Source organism: Lissotriton helveticus, chromosome 11, assembly GCF_964261635.1.
Source record: "Lissotriton helveticus chromosome 11, aLisHel1.1, whole genome shotgun sequence".
Lineage (NCBI taxonomy): Eukaryota > Metazoa > Chordata > Amphibia > Caudata > Salamandridae > Lissotriton > Lissotriton helveticus.
In genome coordinates this window covers 332,564,373-332,587,787 of record NC_136072.1, presented here as the reverse complement: position 1 = coordinate 332,587,787, position 23,415 = coordinate 332,564,373, and the positions used below count along the sequence as shown (strand labels likewise).

At 48.6% G+C, this 23,415-nt stretch overlaps 1 protein-coding gene across 6 annotated transcripts in view; it reads left to right on the top strand.

Moving 5' to 3' along the window:
• SEPTIN2 (septin 2) overlaps nt 1-23,415 on the top strand; it is an 806,446-nt gene that overhangs the window by 258,543 nt on the left and 524,488 nt on the right. For all 6 annotated transcript variants that reach the window (XM_078665713.1, XM_078665712.1, XM_078665715.1 and 3 more), the window contains exon 5: nt 22,852-22,975. In XM_078665713.1, coding sequence (XP_078521839.1) covers nt 22,852-22,975 — 124 coding nt within the window. The remainder of the gene's footprint in view (nt 1-22,851; nt 22,976-23,415) is intronic.

Sequence of the window (23,415 nt, the reverse complement as noted above, 5' to 3'; positions counted from 1 at the left end):
CCGTTATTCCCTCCGGCTCATCGCACACGCGCCTTTGATAAATGGGCGCAAGGGGGATGCAGGGTGATCAGTGATCTGTATGAGGGGGGCACGCTCAAGACATTTGCCCAATGTAGAGAGGAATTCCGCGACCCATTGGAGGCGGGAATGCAATGCGCCCAGCTGCGGCACTGGGTATCTGAGCGGGAGATGCAACAGGCGGCTACTCGCGCCTTCACCCCCTTCTAGCGGCTGGTCCGTTCTTTTGATGAATCCAAGGGGCTGATATCTCGGATCTATCATCGTCCAAAGCGGAAATCATGCCCTTGCAGCGGTGCAGACTATGGCAGGATATCCCCAAAATCTATTGCAGTATCCCGCAGCGGGAGAAAGCGTATACAATTATGACTCAATGGTATTATATGCCCACGCTTTTGCATAAGATGTTTCCTGCATCTTTTCCCTTGTGTTGGAGGTGTCTGACTGCATCTGGGGATTTCTTTCATGTTTGGTGGGCGTGTTCTTCTTTGACCCTGTTCTAGAAGGAGGTCCTTAGCCATATTAAAGGGATTTAAGCGAAGAAGAAAAACGAGGGGAGGTCATGCTAAATCGAAAATTTCCCATTCTGACTTCGGAAAAGGCCCAAAGCTACTTCCAAAGCATGACAGAATAGTGGAGGAAGTGCGCAGCTCTCCCCTCGTTGGAGCCGCCCATACTTCCAACCTCGTGGAAACCCCCATGACTAATTTATCTAATGAACTACCCCTTCCAGCTCCCTTGGGCAATCTCGAATTCTTGCTTAGATCCTTGCTACTGCCTATTAGCGAGAGCATAAAAAAGGTGGAGATCAGACTTACCATTTTAGAAGCCACACTGACCAGTCTGAAAGCAGTGGTCATCACTCGAGATAGACCTCCTGAGCCCAAACCCTCTTCTACCTTACACCCTACCCCACAAACTGCCCAACGTAATCCAGGGCCTCCCTTGGTGACCAGATACCTCCCTCTTACATCCTCCTATGGCTAATCCGTCCCTGGTGCCACATAGCAAAACTACTAAACCTACTAACCCATTATCTCAGCCTTCACAGTCCTCAGGTCTAACCCTCCCTGCGACAAATAATTTAACACTATCAAATCCTCCATTACCAACAGTAAAACCCAATCTGCCCACAAACAACTTACCAAGCAGAGATTCGGGGGAGCAGTCAACACAATATTTAAAAAGACCAAGACGCAGGACAGTTGATTTACCCCCGGACTCAGCTCCATATACAATTGTTCTGACAGGAGTCCCAGAGTTAGCAGAAGGGGCTAGAGAGAATTATCATGCACTAAAAAATAAAACCATTTATTGGCTGAGGCAGAATAGACCCCTTCCCGCACATATAAATGGAGAAATCATGTCAGTAAGGCGAGCGGTGTGGGTGGGCTCAAGGCCAAAAGACAAAAGGGGAGACGTGATAATTATTAATTTTAAGGACCATAGGGTGGTAAGAACACTAGGAGATTGGTATGAGCCTATAGGCGGAGACACTATCTCCACACATTATGTTAGCTACTTCTATCCACGAGAACTGATAAATAACTCCAGACAGTTCCAAACCAGAAGATATCGTCCGGAGTGGAGAGAAGCAGGCTACCAACCTACCCAGAATCACCTTTTGAATCTACCGCTACAACAACTCCACCCTCAGACATACTGGGGTAATTCGAATAACAATCACCAATCACCATTCCTAGAGTTTAATATTCCAACATTTAACCATTTCTCAACATTTAGTGGTTTAGACGGATTGGATTGACTCAATAGCAACCTACCCTTGCCCAAAGATTGCTCCATGTTAAAAGAAGGCACTCCATTTGGTGATACTACCCCAGATATTACGGATCAAATCTATAGCACTGATGATCATAGTCAGTTGACTAAATTCAATCAACCATCTGAGAGGGACAGGGATAATTCAACCAGAGGAAACAATATCACTGCTTCACCTATTTTACCTCGTGAGGAGTACAACAGGGAGGCGCAGGGATGTGAGCAAAATACTACAAACAGGACTACAAACAGGACAAATAGAGCCATGAGAGGAGAAAAAATCCAAATTATGTTCTGGAACTGTGCTGGCCTTCGCGAAAAAATCTTGAATGGAAGCCTCTTAGAGTTTGCTAATGATCCTCAAGTCTTAGCCCTACAGGAAACCTGGCTCACAAAAGAAATGCACTTGATAGGGTATAAAACATATTTTTCACCAGGAATCGCTGGAACTCATGGGAGAGCTAAAGGCGGGTTGACAACTTACATATCGAATACTATATCTGGTTTGGTTGTTACCCCAATTAGCTTAGAGACCCACTATCAGATCCTGAGACTGGCATTTAAGACAAATAGGATCATTCTTTTTGTCAACCTCTATGATAATCTGGCGGAAAATGAGAGAATAAAAACACTGGGGGTCCTACGCAAGAAGCTAAGTAGCGACACGAAACTTATACCAGGGGTAGAACCATCGAGCATCGTCTGGGGAGGCGACTTTAATCTCCACCCATGCGAAAATCAAAATAGTAATTTCTGTGGTTTGGGCCATGGAACGGAGGAGCAAATAACCCACTTCTCTCACTCAGCAGTGGGAGACTTCTTAAATGAGTCCATGTCCAGCTTGGATCTATCAATATTGAACCAAACAAACCCTCTACTTGGGAAGCTGGACCCTACCTACCTTGGAAGAGGAAGTGAAACTACAATTGATTATATCCTCACCACAGCGACCCTCGTAAATAAGACCTTGAATCTCAGAGTAAAAACTAATACATTAAGTGACCACTCAGCCTTAATCTTTGATTTAATCTTGGATCAATCCCAGCTATCAGCCCAAACTTTAATGTCTACCCTCTCTCAGAATAATATCCAGCTTACAAAAACAAACGGTTATACTCTAGGGTGGGGGAAGATTGACCCAAACGAACTGACAAATAAGGTCGTAAATGCAGCACAAACAGAAATTCTGAAGTGCTTAGACATGGAGGTACCCAACGAGGAAGTCCTATCCCATTTTAACACGATCCTAGGTAAAGTAAATGAATACCTTACTGTGAAGCAGAAAGGGACCATGGAAAAAAAAAAAAGATGGTTTAATCACGATTGCTCAGTAGCCCATAAAAAACTAAAGAGTGCACTAACACAACCAAAAAGAGATAAAGAGAAGGTCAGGAATCTGAGAATAGCCTACAAGCTGGCATGTAAAATGAGAAAAGAAGAGCTGAAAAAGGCGTTATGGGATCAGCTGCATGAAAGCTCATTAAACAAAAATAGCGAACTATTTTGGAAAGTAGTCAAAGCACCTGTCCTGATAGATTCAACAGACCAGCCAACCCTTGACGTAGCTATTGAGGGACAAACCTGGATAAACCATTTTTCCAAGATTTTTGGCAAACCACCAGTAGCAGATGATGGCGGGGAAAATGATAACATAAATGAGGATAACTCTTTCCCAATTCCACTGACAGTTGAATTATATGAGGTAATAAATGCACTGAACGCCAGCAAGAGTAGAAAAGCCCCAGGTCCGGACGGGGTTCCAGTTGATTTTTTCAAATTTAGATCAGATCTCTGGGCACCGATAATAAAAAGGGTGTTTGACGCAGCAATGGCGTACGGATTGCCTATATCTTGGACCCAATCAATTTTGGTACCAATCTTTGAGAAGGGAAATAGAGAGGAGGTGACCTGTTACCGTCCAATCTCCCTCCTGGACTCACTGGGGAAGGTACTGGGCAGAGTGGTTCTCCAGCGTTTACAGGAGTGGGTGGACGAGACCGGGACCCTCTCGGATATCCAGTACGGCTTCCGAGAGGGCCACGGAACAACAGAACAGGCTCTGAACTTGGCCTTATTGATGGGAAAGTATGTGCTAGCAAAGCGCGAGAGGCTGTACATGGTATATGTCGACCTCTCTGCTGCCTTTGATTGCGTCAGTCACGCAAAACCCTGGTCAGTTTTGGCCAACATGGGAATGGACGAGGTCCTTGTGACCTTTCTTAGAGAGCTTTACTCCAATGCTTCCGCGAGGGTGCGTTTTGGAGTACGGGGCGAACTGACAGATTCCTTTTCTGTAGAGCGCGGCGTTAGGCAAGGATGCGTCCTGGCCCCTTTTCTTTTCTCCCTCTATACTAACGGTCTTGAGGTAGAGATGTTACGAGGGGGACAGGACCTACCCCGTGTAAAAGACCGACTGGTGCCCGCACTCTTGTATGCAGACGACGCGGTAATCATAGCACGTACACCTCGCGAGCTACAAAAATCTTTGAATAGAGGAGGAGCCAAGCTCGCGTCCGAGATGGCCGCGTTTTAGCTCGGCTCCGTTCACTCTCCTGTCTGCAACAAATATCCTGTACTTTATCCTGCCCCGGGAAGTATTCCACGATGTGCAGTGGAACGACGATAACTCACAGGCACTTACCGTTTGCTCCGGTGATTCCTGGGTGTCACGGATCCTGAGTTACGCCCCTGTCTGCTTCGGGGCCTCCGGAGCGGCCGGGCCTGGCACTCCCTGGCGGCGCCCGGGCTGGACGGGGCGCGGTGGCCGGCCCTTGGTGGTGGTGTGGAGTCGGTCGGAGGGGCCGATGTGCTAATAGACCGATTGCGGCCTCCCGGGCCTGGTCCGGCGATCCTGCAGCCTGGTGTTGGGGCGCTGACTTCCATGGACGGGGTTAACCGTACATCTGGCTCGTCTCCCCTTTGTTCTCCGGCCCGGCCATTTTGAGTTCCTCCGCCCGGACTCGGAGAACGGTGCCGGCGGCGTGTGGGGTGGCGGCGCATCGCCTTCTTCTGGTGGCTTCCCTTCCTGCCCTGGAGGCACCTCCGCTGGTGGTTGCCGGTATCCTGTTTTGCCCCGCTGATATCCGGGCGGGGGTCAGTGTTCGCAGCGGCCCCGCCGGGCTTCTAAGATGGCGGCCGGCCCCATGACTCTCGGCCTTGCTGGGACCGGCGATGCGGGTCCGCCGCACGGCACGTTTGCTGAATACTGTGAAGGTGAGCCTACGCTTGGCGACATCCTCGCCGCCCTGCGCTCCTGGGGGGCACCCATGACCGCACCGATCGCTATCCTGGAGAGGGGTCCCTTGGCTGGGCCTGCCGGACCCCCCTCGGTTTGTGCGGCGTCATCTCTGTTGTGTGCTGCCGGAACTTTCCTTGGGGTCGTGGCCCTGGAGGCTGCTGTTGGTATCGATGTCCGGGGGTCCGCTCCCCTTCTTCATCCTGTGCCTCCTTTTGCTCTGGAGGTTCGCCAGCCGGATCCCGTATTGACCGACCTCGATGGGTCTCCTTTTCCTCTTTTGCCTAACATAGCCGAACGAAGATCCTGTGACTGCGCCGCTGGACCGGCTTTCTTCGTATTCCCATCGGAACTGTGCCTGCTTTGCCTGAGGTGGTTAAAGTACTTTCTGGATCATCCGGGTCGCGATCGCTATAACTTGAGTGTTTTTTTGATTCGAATCCCTGTTATTCACCTCCGGTTCATTGCGATCTGGTTCCTGGTTCGTTGGACTACTACAGTTTGCGAAAAACGAGGACAGGGTTGAGCTGATCTTGCCTCTGTGGACTGTTATTTTGTGGTATGGTTGGGTGATCCGTTCATAATTGTATGATTATGTTTGATACTTCTTTACGTTCCTGGAGCTTATCCGTGTGTTTACTATCTTCCCGTGGGCTCTGAGTATTTTTGGGCGGGGGGTGGGAGCTGAAGGGGTTTTGATTATGTGGCTCCTCTCCCGCTGTTTTTTCCCTGTTTTCCCTTCCCCCCTTTTTAATCTACGTGATTCTTACTTTCTATATTCTTCTACATTTCGGGTTCTAATTAGGGCGACAGGCACGCTGCTGGGGGGTAGGCCATAGCCTTCTGCAGGGGTGCAGGGTGGGCTGTGCGGGGTGGTGGGGGGTCTGTTTTATTGTATCTGCCCTTGTTCCTTTTTTGGTTCTATGGCTCTCATGTATCCCCTACTTTCGTGGCGCGGTGTCGGCACATAGCCCCCCAGGGTGTTTGTGCTGGCGTGGCCCTTTTGGTATATCTGCTGTCACGGTTTACTATGCATTCATTTCTCCTGTTGCCACTAGTTCCATGTGCCGAATTAGTATTGGGTGCTTTGTTGGCCGTGGGGGACGTGCACTGATGCTGCGCCCTTACTTTCCCCCTCCCTTTTTCCAATGTCCTCTTCCTCCCTTATTTTCCCTCCCCCCCCCCCCCCCATTTTCCTTTTCCTCCCTTGGGTTGTTGTAACGGAGGGCTTTTAGTTTTGTAACCGTATTTTTCGCTGTTTTATTATTATGTGTCCTGGTAGTGGTGGGAGGGTCTTGAGCAGCGATTGTGATTGTTCTTGATGTGGGACTCACGTTCTGCCTTTGCCAAAATGTACTGTTCTTTTGGTCTTTTCCTGTATTCGAGACCTCGGCTTGCTCACGGCTCACCACGGCCCTCTGGACTTTATAGACTGTAATTATCCTGCGACACCCTATTTTCAATTATAAAATGAACCTACTCTTATCCTGTCCGTGATGGCGACTCGAAGACTTGCTACCTTTGCCTTTCATATGAGCTATTTAGAAATCCTGTTGTCTCTCCTGTATTGCCTCGTATGTGACTTTATTGTGGTGGCCGGCCCGGTGGGTTGTAGGCCCGTATCTGTGAGCGCCTTCGGTACAATAAAGGTTTTAAAAAAAAAAAAAAAATAATCTTTGAATAGCTATGCGAAATTTATGAGCGATCTAGATCTTCTTATAAACATAAAGAAAACTTTTGTTATGGCAGCTGGACGCGCTAAGAAAAACGAAAAACTTATTTTTTTAAATAATGTAAAACTAGAATCCACTTCCCAATATCCTTATTTGGGAATTATGATAGATGAGAAGATCTACTGGAGAGCGACCATAGAAGCGCGTAAGCACCAACTTCTGTGCTCTATCGCTGCCCTCATGAAATTTGCCCAGAAATTAGGGAAGAAACCTCCGGTTGAACTACTCCAAATCTATAGAGCCAAGTGCCACTCAATCGCACTTTACGGGGCGGGCTTATGGGGCCATAAACACACAAAAGCCCTACAGGTTGTGGAGAACACCTTCATAAGATTTTTATTGTCAGTCCCTAAAAGAGTATCCACTTTTGCCTCCCATGCAGAACTGGGACTACCACACATCGAGGACCTGGCCAAAATTGAACCTGTACTTCTATGGTGTAGAAAATGGGTCTCAACAAAGAATTCTCTAACCAAAGCTATTGTTGCGGACTGTATGACACTAGACCACGCAGATAAAATAGATAGGTTAACTTATGTCAAAAATCTCCTCACTGATCTAGGAATGGCCGACTTCTATTATAACCCGGATACTATAGTTGGAATTCCTAAGAAAGAGCTCAAGGCAAAGGCGTTGAGTCATTTTGAAGAACTACGCATTACTGTGGAGATTAAGAAACCATCTGTACAGCATTCTCTGGCAGTTATGACGACCATGGAAATGGAACCATACTTAACCTATGTTGTCTCGCAGTTTGAACGATTCTTATTAGCGAGATTCAGACTGAACATTTTCCACAGGATAGTAGCATTCCCAAATAGAAATAGCTGGGAAGAGAGCTTAATCCCCTGCCCATGTGACGAACTATCTGAACAGTCAACAATGCATACGGTTCTGTTTTGCAAATTTTATTCCGTCCACCGAAGACTTTTCCTAACCCCATTGTTGAGAACCTTAGGACTTCGAAAATGTCGTCCTGCAATGCTGTGGTTACAATTCTTAAGCTCAGAATATATCTGTAAAGTCGTCAGTACCTTCCTAAAATGTATTTTTAAGTTAAGGTTCAATTTTCAGAACAACAATAACTAAATTGTCTTGACTAAGTAATATCATGATAAATCTTAAACGAGCTGAATATATTTTATTATTGTTAAAATGTACATAAATGAAATGTATAAATGCTTTTATGGTAATTCATGGAAAATGAATCCCGAATAAAGATTTTACTACTACTACTACTACTACTACTACTCTTTCCACTCTTACGGTTCTCGTGCCTGTCTACGTCTGACTGTTGTCTTTGGGCTCGTTGCCTGTGCGATGAAGTTATAGTTTTTCAGAGGTCTTGCTCAATCCCACGCCTAGATGGTATAACCGTATGAACTATGTTACGCGGCCGGCCCCCCAGGGGTTGTAGGCAACACGCTGTGTTCAAATCTGCCTCTTGTGGTGGATCTTTATGCCACCAGTGAAACACCAACAGACGCGGCCGGCCCTATATAGGGGTGTGTGCTTAACGCTGTGTACAATCAGACCTATACTCTGTGTTTTTTTTAAACATATTTTTGACATTTTGCATTTACAGTGACATGTTGTATCAGATCACATTCTCATAGAGCACATCTGCTGGTATTTATTTCAGAGCATATTAGTATTCATACAGTTACTAGTTGAGTGTACTGTCACTATGGAGGTCTTCCTACGAAGAATAGCTGAATATACCTGGGGGAGGTGAACTGGGGGGTGCTCATGGAATGCCGGGTACAGATAGCGGATGAGGCCTTGGGGTGGCGTATGCCCCAGTGAAAATATAGTGTAGCAAGTTACCAATAGTGTGGGGGGGACCCGTGATCAGTCTAGGTACGAAGGATCGGCTTATTCTTGAGGCGCGGTACCTGGCGCTGATGCCTGTTGGCTTTGATTGTGCCTGGCTTTAGTGTTCGTGGTTTGTCCCTGTGGCTGTGTCGTTTGTGGTGCGGGAGGGACTCCCTCCGGGTCGTCTTGGGTCAGTGGTTGCTTAAATTGATTCAGTAGGATGGCTCAATCCATTGATATGCGGGGTTTATGCATCCCTTTCACCTCCTCTTCTCTCAGTGTTTCTTCTTCCGCCAATGCCCATTTTTTAATTGCACCCACCCAGGCATCGATCGGGGGGCCTGTGGGGGACCGCCAGTGCATGGCTATGTTCCGTTTTGCGGATAAGATGGCCAGCGAGGCAAACCTGAGGGGTACTTTGTGTTGTTTCGTTCTCTGGTAGATGCCTAGTGCCCAGGCGTCCCATGTATCTAAGAACGTGAGCCCAGTAAGATCCCTGAGTGACTCGTGAATGTGTTGCCAGCATGAATGTAATGTGGGGCAGCTCCAGAACATGTGTTGGAAATCCGCCGCATGCAATTGACACCTGGCGCATGAGAACTGGGTTTCGGGATAAAAGCGTTGGAGACGCGCTGGTGTCAAATATGCTCTGTGTAGGACATAAAATTGTATATTTTTGAAGCGCGCGTTTGGGGACACCTTCTTGGGGTATTCGAGAGCTTTTTCCCATTCCTTCTCGTGTAGGGAGAGGCCTAGTTCCTCTTCCCAGGTAGCCCTTAGAGTCGCTAGTGGCACATTTCTGAGTTCCCTAATAGCTTTATAGAGCCATGTGACCAAGTGTCGTCCCACTCCCATATGTAAAATTGTGTGTATGACTGGGTGTGTAGGTGGTTCCCCTGTCGAGAGGTCCTGATCTTGACGATAGTTTGCAAGGAGCTGGCGGTGGATTAAGAATTGGCCCACGGGGAGATCACATTCCTCTGTCAATCGCTGGAAGGGTCTAAGCTGGCCATCTTCAAACAGCGACTCTGCCTCAGTGATGTCACAGTCTGTCCATGCATGTAACATGTTAGATGTGTAGTAACGTTCCTGTTTGGGCCATCCGGCCAGAGGGAGAAGGGGAGAGTGTGGGGCCCTCCCTGATGACATACGATGTATCCTTTGCATGCATTTGCGTGCAACTGTTATATGTAGGGGATATTTGCGTATAGGTTTGGTGCCTGGTAAGAGTAGCCGGCGGAGTTCTGGAATGGGCACCAGGCCATTTCCTATACTCTGTGTTTACGCTTGAAAAATAAAATAGATCTGAAAATAAAATGTCCTAATTTATGTGTAATGGTTTCTACTGTATATTCTGTTTGTTCTATGAGAAATGTGCTGAAAACATACATTTTCCCTTGCCTGAACCCCTCACTTTATGTTGTACGTCTTTCTTGCTAAATTTGGATACAGGCTTGTGTACCACTTAAAACTGTGTTCGAGGCATGTGGGCTGCTAAATTCATATCTAGTGCATAGATCGCCGCCTAGTGTTGGGTCCGGATGATTGCACATTGTTGTCCTGGAAGAGTCTTCGAAGTATCACGAGATAGGTGGCTCCTCCCCTGGACTACAGTGCGCATGGGCATCGGCTCCATCCCCAGATTGTTTTTTTCCGCCATTGGGTTCGGATGTGATTTCGACGCCTCCTTGTCGGAATCGAAAAAATAACTTCCTTAAGGCCAAAAGGCCTTCGATACTCGCGTCGGTATTGTTGCGAACGGTCCCGAGCATCGTCCGACTCTTCGTGTCGGAATTCTGGGGAGTTGCTACTCTTCGGACATCGAGGCCCTGTACTCGCAGCGAGACACCGACGAAATCATCATGGAACGGAGTCCGTTCAAGCGCTGCCCCGTGTGTGGGTCCAAGTACCCACACATCGACGTGCATCCAGTTTGTAATAAATGTCTCTCGCCGGATCACGACTAGGGCAACTGCATGGCCTGCTCCAAATTCAGGTCAAAGAAGACACTCAAGCATCGGCGCGCGGCGCGCCTCGAGGCCTTGCACCCGGCACCTGCACCCGACAACATATTCGACGACCCCGCAGAAGACGGCCAAAGCCATCATCTTCAAATTTCACCACCATCAACGGAGGTCGAGGCCGATCTTGAAGAATACATCAATGGACAGAGCCAAGACCTTGAATACGTCGATGAGGTAGGGGACGACGAAGAAGTCTATGGGGCCGCGGAAGATAGCTCAGAGGAAGAGCTATGCCCCGAAAGTTACTCGACTCAGGCTCAGGTCACGGGATCGCCACTCTGCCTTACCCACGACCCTGCACCGATATCCCCAGCCCCGCCTTCGGGCCCGGCCACGGATACACCGGAGGAGCCGTTGTTGCGCGTATCGAAACTGAAACTGCAACCAGTACAGTCGACAACATCTAAGATGGCCGACGTCACGCCTAAACCGAAACCGAAACCTACGGCCTCGACAACATCTAAGATGGCCGAAGACACGTCGAAAACGAAACCGAAACAAACGGCTTCGACGACATCTAAGATGGCCGACGTCCCGTCCAAACTTACGAAGCCGGCGAAGAAGGCCGTCGAGTCACCGGCGCCACACGCGGTGGCCAAGGACACGTCCTCGAAGAAGGTAGTCCATCACGTCTCGACGTCTGGGGCGTCAACCTCCAAACAGACGGTCGAAGCAAAGGCCACTAAAGGCCCAGATCCGAAAGCCGGAGCCACTACTCCTCGGCACAAAGACACCGGATCTGCAGTGACGGCGTCGGCGCCTAAGACAGCTGCAGGGCAGCGAACCGTTGGAGTCGAGGATTCATCGGTGCCTTCTTCTGCCACGCCGAAGGCCTCCAAAGCAGACGAACATGAAGCATCGGTCGTCAAACCCTCTGCTTCATTTACAAAACAGGTCACCGAGTCGCTCAAGAGGATTCGGGAGAAAGCCCTGCCGTCGACAAAGACTGCGCCATCGGATCCGAAACCGATGGAGCCACCTGCCAAGAAGTCGATGAAACTTATCTACACACTACCACCAAAGGTGCCACCAAAGGCGTTTGCACCCCAAACGGTGCCGAAGACCTCGGGGACTTCGGATTCCACGTCCAGTGCTATTTTGCCTCGACACACAGCATCTGAGGATGACTGTGAGCATTACATCGATGCCCACACAGGGAAGATGACACTTTATAAGAGAAAGATCAGTTCCCAGCCACTGGAGTCATTTGTAATTCCACTGAAAAAGAAAAGGCAAACACAGGACCTACCTGCCCTTGTTGAACCTCTGCAACCTCCCCCAAGGAGGAGTCCAACCCCTTTCCCCACCCAATCAGGGGGTGAGGATGAAGACCAAGATGAACAATACAGCTTCCCTACTGGCAATGACCCTGATGTGAATCAGGACTCATATGTCGACGCTGGGGACCAGGGAAGTCATCAGGTGGTGCAGGACCCACAAGGTTTTGGGGCACGTACTTCACCAACTGAGGATTCAGCAGCTTTCAATGCTTTAATTGAGAGGGCAGCTGCAAATCATAATGTAGATATGCATGCTGACCCAGTGGAAGAGGATTTCCTGTTTGACACTTTCTCTGTCTCCGAAAGAACAGTCAAAACACTTCCTATGTTGAAAGGTGTCCTTAAACATGCGCCAGAGATCTTTCAAGAACCTACAAGGGCGAGAGTGGTAAACCCACGAATAGAAAAAAAATACAGACCTGCACCTGGGGACCCTGCCTATATTCGGGGACAGTTGCCTCTGGATTCGTTGGTGGTCGCGAATGCCCGCAAGAGGGCAAACTCCCAAACAACTGGTGAAGCTCCTCCCCCAGACAAGGAGTCGAAAGTGCTTGAGGCATCTGGCAAGAGGGTCGCTGCGCAGGCTGCTAATGTATGGCGTATCGCAAACACACAGGCACTGTTAGCGCGTTACGATAGGGCGCATTACGACACCCTAGAACAGCTCCTTCAACATCTGCCCGATGAGTATAAAGAAGCTGGCGAAATGCTCATACAAGAGGGAAAGCTTATATCAAACGCTGCAATAAAATGCGCACTTGATGTAGCGGACACAGCGGCTAGGGGAATTAACACTAGCGTCATGCTAAGGCGCCAAGCCTGGCTTCGTATATCTGGATTTAAGCCTGACATCCAAACTACAATCCTCAATCAGCCCGTCAATCCTGACAGACTGTTTGGCCCAGATGTAGACACCACACTTGAAAAGATTAAAAAGGACAACGAAACTGCTAAGTCCATGGGGGCACTTCAATCACAACAGTTCAGGGGCAACACTTTTCGTCGCTCAGGAGCGCGTAGTGTTACCAGATGACACATGGGACAACAATCACAATTCACAAAAGGTGGTGCGCAATCCTCGTATCCCAAGCAAGGTAGAGGGGGTTACCGAGGTAACAGTGCCAAAGGCAGGGGCAGAGGGAACACCAACTCCCGTTCCTCTGCCGCAAACAAACAGTGACTCCCTGTCACTGCCCCCCGACCATCCAACACCTGTCGGGGGAAGACTCCAGCAGTTCCTGCCAGTCTGGTCGTCCATCACCACGGACAGGTGGGTGAGAAAACTAATCCAGTACGGTTATTGTTTGGAGTTAACATCCACTCCTCCCAACATTCTCCCAAGACACCGTCCTATGTCGGCAGAGCACTTGCACTTATTGCAGCAGGAAGTGCTAGTAATGCTGCAAAAAGGAGCAATCAAACTCGTGCCAGTGGAGGAGGAAGGAACAGGGGTCTATTCCCTGTACTTCCTCATCCCAAAAAAAGGACAGATCCCTCAGACCCATTCTGGATCTACGCCCTCTCAACATGTATATACTGTCAGAACATTGCCACATGCTGACACTGCAACAGATACTTCCAGTTTCTAAACCAAGGGGACTTCCTGGCAACCTTAGACCTCAAGGATGCTTACTTCCACATCCCACTCCACCCGTCCCACAGAAAATACCTCCGGTTTACCTTTCACAACAAGCACTATCAGTTCAAAGTGCTACCCTTCGGAGTGACTACTGCCCCCAGAGTGTTTACGAAGTGTCTGGCGGCGGTGGCGGCGCACCTCAGGAGACAGAACATACATGTATACCCGTACCTCGACGACTGGCTCGTGCAAGCAAAGTCGGAAAGACAGTGCGCCTCACACATGTCCCACACTATTCAACTCCTTCACAGTCTGGGGTTCTCGCTGAATTACCCAAAGTCGCACCTTCAACCAGCCCATGTGCGGCAGTATCTGGGCGCGACAATAAGCACCCTGACGGCTATGGCTCAGCCAAACACTGTCAGAATCAACAGCATTCTGTCACTGATCCAAAGATTCAGACCGCAACACTCCCTGCCAGCGAGAGTGTTCATGCAGTTGATAGGCATGATGGCCTCCTGCATCTTCATAGTCCCGCACGCAAGGTTGCACATGCGCCCCCTCCAAGAATGCCTGGCAAATCAATGGACACAGGCTCAGGGACAACTGACAGACCTAGTGTTGGTGACCGGTCGGGCATACAACTCTCTGCATTGGTGGAATCCACACAACCTTTGCAAGGGACGACCGTTCCAAGAGCCTGTGCCACAGATTGTCCTAACAACGGACGCATCTCTCCAGGGGTGGGGAGCGCATGTGCTACACTACACGGTGCAGGGACTGTGGTCAACCCAGCAACAACGATTGCACATCAACTACCTGGAATTGATGGCAACCTTCATGGCGCTCAAGTCCTTCAAAGTACATTTGTGCAACAAGGTCGTGTTGATCCGGACGGACAACATGACAGCCATGTACTACATCCAAAAGCAGGGAGGTACTCACTCGCCACAGCTGTCTCATCTAGCTCAGAGCATGTGGAAGTGGGCCATTCAGAGGAACATCTTCCTCATGGCAGAACACCTCCCGGGCAAGGACAATCAGATGGCAGATCTGCTCAGCAGGTACAGCCATCAAATGCACGAGTGGGAGATACATCCATCAGTGCTCCACCCGTACTTCCAGCAGTGGGGTCATCCGGAGATAGACCTATTTGCCACAAGGGAAAACGCAAAATGCCAAAGCTTTGCCGCCAGGTTCCCTCACCCGGAATCGCAAGGGAATGCGATATGGATGAACTGGTCAGGCAAATTTGCGTACGCTTTTCCCCCAGCGCCTCTCATTCCGCTGGTGGCAAGAAAGCTAAAGCAACACTCGATGACTCTCATCCTGGTTGCTCCAACATGGGCACGCCAACCATGATACACCACGTTTCTAGAACTTTCCGTGGTACCGCATCAAAGGCTACATCTCACATCCAGGCTCTTGACGCAGAACCATGGCGACATTCAGCATCCAGATCCGCAACAGCTCAATCTGGCGATCTGGCTCCTGAGGTCTTAGAATTTGGCTACCTCAACCTGCCTCCAGAATGCATGGACATCATTCGGGGGGCAAGAAAGCCCACAACCAGAGCTTGCTATGCGGCGAAATGGAAGCGGTTTGTCATCTACTGTACTGACAACAATATCAACCCGCTAGATGCATCCATTCCTAACATCATCTGCTATTTGTTACATCTTTACAAATGCAATCTGGCGTACGCTTCCATTCGGATACATTTATCCGCCATAGCGGCTTATCTCCAAAATAGGCAGCACCTCTCCGTTTTCAGGGTGCCTGCCATTAAAGCCTTCCTGGAGGGACTGAAGCGAGTCATTCCTCCGAGAACACCACCAGCTCCAGTGTGGAACCTCAATGTGGTCCTCACGAGGCTGATGGGTCCGCCCTTCGAGCCACTGCACTCCTGCGAAATTCAATTTCTTACATGGAAAGTGGCTTTCCTCATTGCTATTACATCGCTTAGGCGCATTAGTGAGCTGCAGGCGATCACAATCCAAGAGCCTTTCATCCAGATACATTTAAACAGGGTGGTGCTACGCACTAACCCCAAATTCCTTCCTAAGGTGTTGTCACAGTTTCATATCAATCAAACTATTGACCTCCCCGCATTCTTCCAAAACCCACAAACGGTAGCTGAGCGAATGCTCCATACACTGGACGTTAGAAGGGCGTTGATGTACTACATTGACAGAACACAACACTTCAGGAAAACACAACAACTTTTTGTTGCCTTCTCAGCACAGCACAAAGGCAACCCCATTTCCAAAGCGGGACTAGCCAGATGGATTGTTAAGTGCATCCAAATCTGTTATCAAAAAGCTAAACGCGCTTTAACAATACCCCCAAGGGCGCACTCCACACGCAAGTTGGGGGCGTCCATGGCTTTCCTGGGGAACATTCCTTTAGAGGACATTTGCAGAGCAGCCACATGGGTCACACCGCACACATTTACCAAACATTACTGTGTGGACATGCATTGCAAGCAGCTGTAGGGCAGGCTGTTCTCAAGACACTTTTTCAAGCTTCTGCAGCTGGCACGGGCAACCGCCCTTAATGGAGGGGCTGCTATGTATTCTATGCACTAGATATGAATTTAGCAGCCCACATGCCTCGAACTGAATATGCTACTTACCAGTATGCATCTGTTCTTGGCATTTAGGGCTGCTAACATTCATATCGCCCTCCCTCCTCCTCGGTGCCCGTAGCGGCTGCAGACACTATCTTGCATTCATCATTAGCATGGACATCCTTTATACTATTTCACTCCATCTCTGCCACAATGGCTAAAAACAATCTGGGGATGGAGCCGATGCCCATGCGCACTGTAGTCCAGGGGAGGAGCCACCTATCTCGTGATACTTCGAAGACTCTTCCAGGACAACAATGTGCAATCATCCGGACCCAACACTAGGCGGCGATCTATGCACTAGATATGAATGTTAGCAGCCCTACATGCCAAGAACAGATGCATACTGGTAAATAGCATATTCATTCTTGTTTATTCTTTGAAAATATTGAATTGATTGCACTTCAATTCCGGCTGGACAGATTTCTACAATATAGTACTGATTGGTCTATATTTATTGTCTTTCAACTATTTTTTGTCTGGGGACCATTGTCTTTAGAAAAAATTCTCACCACCACCACTGGCAGGAAATCACCTCAGACAGGTGGGTTTTGCAGATAGGCTGAAGGAGCTACTCCCTCCCCTTTGAGACTACCCCTCTCTCCATGCCTCCAGCATACAAGCGGCTGACGGGGGATCACCTTGCTTTGCTTCAAGAGAAGTCGAGACTGTCTTGGCCAAAGGAGCTATAGAGAAGGGTTCCTGCGCCAGAAACATGCTGTGGTTGTTATTCCCGCTTTTTTTAGGGTCCCAAAAATGATTGCGGTTTTTGTCCTGTTCTCGACCTCAGAGCCCTAAACTATTACCTCAGAAAAGAGAAGTTGAAGATGCTCACTCCTGCTCAAGTCCTTTCTGCCCAGGACCCGTGAGACAGGATGGTAGCATTGGACTTGCAGGACACCCATCTCCATAGCCCTGTTCTGCCTGCAAATTGCAGCTACCTGCGGTTTATGGTGAGCCATGAGCACTTTCAGTTTACTGTGCTCTTCTTCTGCCTCACCAGTGCCCCCCGGGTGTTCACCAAGTTGGCGGTGGTGGTCGCAGCTCATCTGCGGAGAGGTGATCAGGGGTTCCAGTCTTCCCCTATCTCCCACTTCCAGACTACAGCAAACCTCCTGCCTTCGCTGAGGGTCACTATCAACATGCCAAAGTTAAGCCTGACCCCTTCTGAGATGATCACTTTCTTCAGAGCCATTTTAGACACCGTGTAGTTTAGGCCTATCCTCCTGAACGGCGAGTTCAGGAAATTCAGGCTAGAATACTGATGTTTCCATCCTCTATCCTGTATTTCAGTGAGCAGGACACTGAGGCTGCTGGGCCTCATGTCCTCTTGCATTCTGCTGGTGAATCATCCCAGATGGCACATGCGGGCTCTGTAGTGGGATCTGAAGTTCCAGTGGTTGCAGCATCGGGGAAATCTTACACACCTGGTCCAGATCTCAGAGGGAACAGAGTGCAGTGGTGGCTGACAAGCCAAGAATGGGTCATGGGCAGACCTCTCCCTTCCCCACCCAGATCTCAGTGGTGACAGATGTGTCACTCCTGGGATGGGGCGGCCATCCGGGAGAGGTGAAGATCAGAGGACTCTGCTCTCCGGCGGAAGCCGGGCTCCACATTAAACTGTTGGAGCTTTGTGCGATCCGATTGGCACTGAAAGTCTTCTTGTCATCTTTAAGGGAAGGCTTGTTCTGGAGTTCATGGACAACACCACCTCCATGTGGTACTGTAACAAACAAGGGAGTGTGGGATTGTGGACCCTCTTGTCAGGAGGCTCTGTGTCTCTGGACTTGGCTGGAACAACAGGGCCTATCCCTTGTGGTTCAACACATGTGCGGTTCCCTGAAATGCCAGGGTGGATGAACTCCGCCGTCTGTGCCTAGCAGATCATGAGTGGCATCTCCATCCAGAGGTGGTGCAAGGACTCTTTCAGCGGTAGGGAGAGCATTGGTTAGATCTGTTCACCTCTGCCGAGAATGCACAATGTCAACAGTTTCGAGTGTTGGAGTTTCCAAGGCGGCTCTTGCTTGGAGATGCTTTTCGTCTTGAGTGGAGCTCAGGTCTTCTTTCCAATAATACCACTCTTCTCGAGTGCTCAAGAAGATCAGAAGTGACCAGGCACAATTTTTGTGGCTCCGGACTGGGCACGGAGAGTTTGGTATCCCGATCTTATACAAATGAGCATCCATCCGCCGAACAGGCTGCCCCTTCTGGAGGATCTTATTTCGCAGCACAGGGGAGTTTCTTCCACCCAAACCTGTCAACCCCCCGCCTCCTTGCTTGGAGTCTGAGCGGCGACAGTTGACACTATTCGACCTTCCTCCCGAAGTTTGCAAATATATTCTGGTAGCCAGGCTGCCCTCTACTAAGTCGATAAACACATGCTGATGGCAAATGTTTTGTAAATATTGGACAGAATGGTCTGCCTCCCTTGCTGACATTCTCCTTTTCATCCTCTCTTGCCCAGCAGGGCTCTGACCTGGGCACTTTGAAGGGTTACCTTTAGACCCTTTCTGCTTTTCTACGGTTGCCAGACCATCCATCATTATTCAGGTCCCCTATTGTACATGGATTTCTGAAGGGGCTTACATATTTGTTTCCCCCCTTCCCCCTTTTTTTTTATCATGCCTCAGTGGGACTTTTACTTGGTCCTCATTTAGCTGATGTGTGCACCTTTCGAGGTGCGGCAAAATTGCCCCTGCAGGCTGCTCACCATAAAGGCAGTCATTTTAGTCGCCATACCTTCTGCCAGAAGGGTGAGCGAATTGCAGGCTTTTTTTCCCTCTGCCTCCTTAATCGGCCATTTTTTCAGACAAGGTAGTGCTCCGTACTAAGGCTTAATTTTTGCCTTAAGTAGCTATACCTAAGGCAAAAATGAAGCCTTAGTACGGAGCACTACCTTGTCTGAAAAAATGGCCGATAGGTGATAAATTGCCCTAGATGGAAAGTAGTGATACCTTTCCATCTAGGGCAATCAATCACCTTGCCCACCTTCGATGCCCTCGGCATGCTTCTAAGGAAGAACAATTTAATTGTTTGGAGCCAAAAAGAGCATTATTGTTCAATCTTGACCGAACTAAAGAGTCATGGGAGTATGACCAAGTCTTTGTGGGGTACGTTGGAGCAAAGAAAGGCTGTGCTGTACAAAAGAGGGCTATTTCCAGATGGGTTATCCTCAGCATTAAGATCTGTTACTCTCTAGCAAAGAAACCGCCTCCTGAAGGTCTCAGAGCTTTGGCAGTTAGTTCCTACAGGACTTTCTGGTTTTAACTTTTCTGCAGTCCCTCATCCAGGTATTGTATTGCTTGGGTATCTGTTCACAGGTAAGAAATCTGCGGCTAGATGTCTCTATCAGATGAACAAGTTACTTACTGCCATTAACGCCTTATCTGGTAGAGACCTGATCCAGCTGCAGATTCCTTACCGCTCCACCCATCCTCCCCGCACTGCGGACCTGTTACTGCTTTTCCCCTTCAGGGCCCTGGTTGTTTTGGTTGTTTTAACACACCACTGTCGGTTAACTTCATGGCTCCACGCCTCTGGTGTGAAAATTCATGAAAAGTACTGACGTCCGCATGCCAAGGTGGTGCCTATATAGACGACGCGGCTGTCACTGGGACTATCTTGACGCCTACGACATCACACGGAGTCACCCGATGCCACCTGTCAGTGCGCAGGGGTACTGCTAGGAAATCTTTCGGGTCCAGCCTGACTCATGGAAATTCACAGGTAAGGAATCTGCGGCTAGATCATGTCTCTACCAGATAAGGCATTACAAAAGGTAAGTAACGTGTCTGTCTGTTTAACATTGAATAAAAAGAAGGTACCATATTAATATTCCTCTCTCGGGAAGCACAGTAATTAAGACACTGCGCTGGCAAAAGGAACATTTTTGTTGAACACATGCCAGGTCAGGACAGCAGCTTGGTAGAGGGACTCAACAAAGACTCCTCCGAGTGATACAAGTGGGAGCTAGATGTCTGACGAATTCTAGTGTTTCATGACTGGGGGTTCAGAGCATTATGACCCATTTGTCACCATTCACAACAACAAATTCCCATTCTGTTCTCACAAGCTTTTTTTTTTTATAACTTTTTTTTAACTCGTTTTATTAGATTTCAATTAACAGTGTGTTGAACAATGGGGCATAGTAGAAAACACATCAGTGACGCACATTTATACCGAATTCACAATCGCATAATAAGAAAAAAAGCAGTAATCTATACAAGAACTAGAACATGTAGTGGTACAGTCGTTTTGCATCACTTTTTCAACATCAATAATATTGATACATTTCAAGGAACAGTCATGGGTCGATCTCCTTTTGTCCACTCCATCAGTTGTTTGTCCTCTCCATGCTTCCAATGCAGTAGTAAGTAGCCCCCAGGGGTGTATGCCCACTAGCTGGCTTGCCTGCCCCCTTTATTACCTCCCTCCCCACCACTTCTCCTGGTCCCACTATGCACTGTGATACTAGGTGTCATCCACCTCCATCTTCCACTCCCCGGTCAGTATTGTGCGATCCCATTTGGCAGATGGCTCCATGCACTGGGATTGCATTTGCGTATTCCGTTCCTCGTCCCCTTCCCAGTCTCTGTGCATGTTCTCCATCAATTTGGCCCTGGCTTCTAGGTTCTTCTCCAAATTTTTGTCCCTGCAGGTGAGTTTCATGTGTACCTCCTTGGCAGTCACCCACTCATCCACATCCCTGCACCACAGCGTGATGGAGGGGCCTCTGACACCCAACCACCCTATGGTCAACCTCTGTCTGGCCAACACCAGTGCCAACTGTAGGAAACTCCAGTGTATTTTTCTCCCTTTTAGGTCATTTGACAATATCTGTTAAGGAAACGCCCCAGGTGTGTTTTTTTTGGTATTCAGTGATCTTTTCCCCCACGGCCTGTCTAAATGTAGCATCTGTAAGTACGTCCGTCTGCATTCTCCAGTATTTGTCCATCCCTAGTTTAGCGAATGCCCTGGGGGGGGTCTCTTGTCCCCTGTCCAAATGTGCGTCTATAAGACAGTTAAAATCTTCCACCCACAACAATCAACCATGTTATCCATCACTAGGGACTGCATGTGCTGAAAGAAACCCCTGTAATCGGTATTGGGTACATAGACATGCAAGATAGTTACATCCTCTCCATCCAACACCCCCTGCACCAAGATGTATCGACCCTGCGTGCCTGCCTCTGCGTAGATCCTGTGAAAGACTGCCACTCCATGCAGCGTATGAGGAAAACGTAAACTTGATCAATTGCCCACTCCATCTTTTCTTCAGTTTGTCTGTCTCCGCTTCTGTGAGGTGCGCCTCCTGTAGGCATGCAATGCTCACCCAGATTCACCTTACGAGTAAAACCTAGATCTCTTTACAGAGCTGCCCAGGCCTGAACGTTCCACCTAACAGTCTTATAAGTCCGTGCCATGCATGCAAACATTACCCCACCCATAACTCGTGGTTGCACCTTCTCAGGTGCTGACCTTCACTCTTTGACCTGATTGCATCCTTGCATGTGTGGTTCACACTTTCCATAGCATGACATGTACTGTAACATTAACAAAATCGCCCCTCCCAACCCCACACACTTGTTCGACAAGAATAAACATACCTGTCTCGATTGCCACCATTATGAGAAACGATGACCCCATCTCTCTTAACTGTCTGGTATGCTGTCCCAGTGATCAGTCCCTAACCCATACACAGTTAACTAATCTATACCCCCTACAATTCAAGGGCGAGTCAATCCGGTATTCTCCACACTCTGGAGGGGGTGAGGATCCACACAAGGTCTTGCTCCTGCTGTTCCAACTGTGCCCTAAGTGGATCCCTACAGAATAGTCAGTGCTCATATCGTTCAATGAGACACAACAGTTTGTTAGGGTGAGACACCCAGTCACCTGCTGTATTGGAGTCTTTTGTGGCTGTCTTATGGCATGTCCCCCTCCCACTTCAAATGTACTTGCATACCGGGACCAAGGCCAGGAAGCCACCCCAAGATCTGGACCACAACATCACTCTGATCATGGCTCTGTAGACCCAGACTGAGTTGGAATCACGCCCTCCTCTCCACTGTTCTAGATGTTTATCGGGCCATCACCATCCATCTGCACCTCCACCAGCGTGCCGTCCTCCTGCACCTTGATTCGGGAGTCCGTAGCATCTCCTGCTAAAGACTGTCCCTGGGAGACACTCCAGTGTGCACCTCTTTGTCTCTCCCCTGGGAGACACTCCAGTGTGCACCTCTTGGTCTCTCTGTGTATCTACCACGTCCAGTCCTCAAAGAGCCACGCTCTTCCTTTGGTACCTTGTCCCATTGTTCTATTCAGGGCCATGCCTCCTCTGGTTTCTCAAATATATTTGTTTTTCCCTGTGCTACTACTGAGCTGTGCCCTAAACAGTAAATTGTTGACAGCCTCATGGATCGAAGATTTGGTTCACTTCCACTAATGATTACCTCTGCTCTTGTACTTTCCTGGTAAAGCCTGGGGAAAATGGCGATGCTGTGGTTCTCATACTTCAACTTCCTTGCCTCCCAGGCCATTTTAAGCATGCAGTCCCTGTCCTGATAGTTAAATATCCGTGCAATGAGGGCCATCGCGTTGAGAGATTAGTCTACTCAATGTTATCATAAGACTGTCCCTACTAACTAACATTTTTGTTTTTTAATATGTCTAAAATGTACAGTAAAGTTATGATAGATTCCTTTACAACAGGTAGCCAGAATTTGGCCCTGTCAAACCTGATCCTTTCTTTTCTTCTAGATAAAATTGAAAGGACTGTAGAGATTGAAGCCTCAACGGTTGAGATTGAAGAGCGTGGAGTGAAGCTGCGCCTGACAGTTGTTGATACCCCAGGATATGGCGATGCAATTAACTGCCAAGACTGGTAAATGCTTCTGTGTTCTCATAGTTTTTGGGAAGTGACCATTCCAAGCAAGTCTTTCCAGGTCTGTGTTAAGTAAACTTTCTTCCATTACAGATGTGGACCTTGGACTTTTGAAAGAAAACCTATGGCTCGTTCAAGATCTTCACATTAGTTTCAGTCAAACCGTAAATTATCGTATTATAAAATAAGAAAGCCACATCTGTGTTTTTTTAAAAAAACAGATTTTATTAGTCAGGTTGCATATATCGTGCAGCGCCCCCTGCACGCCAGAGTCAACTGCCAAAGAATTTCTAATACATCTAAAACAGCAAACTACTTTTGTTTTGTAGTCTTTCATCCCCCCCGTAAGCAACAGCTCCGTATATTGGAGCATAAAAAAGTAACACACCCCATCCCCAACTTCCCCCCACGGTTGCACAAGTCCACATCACCATGTCCAC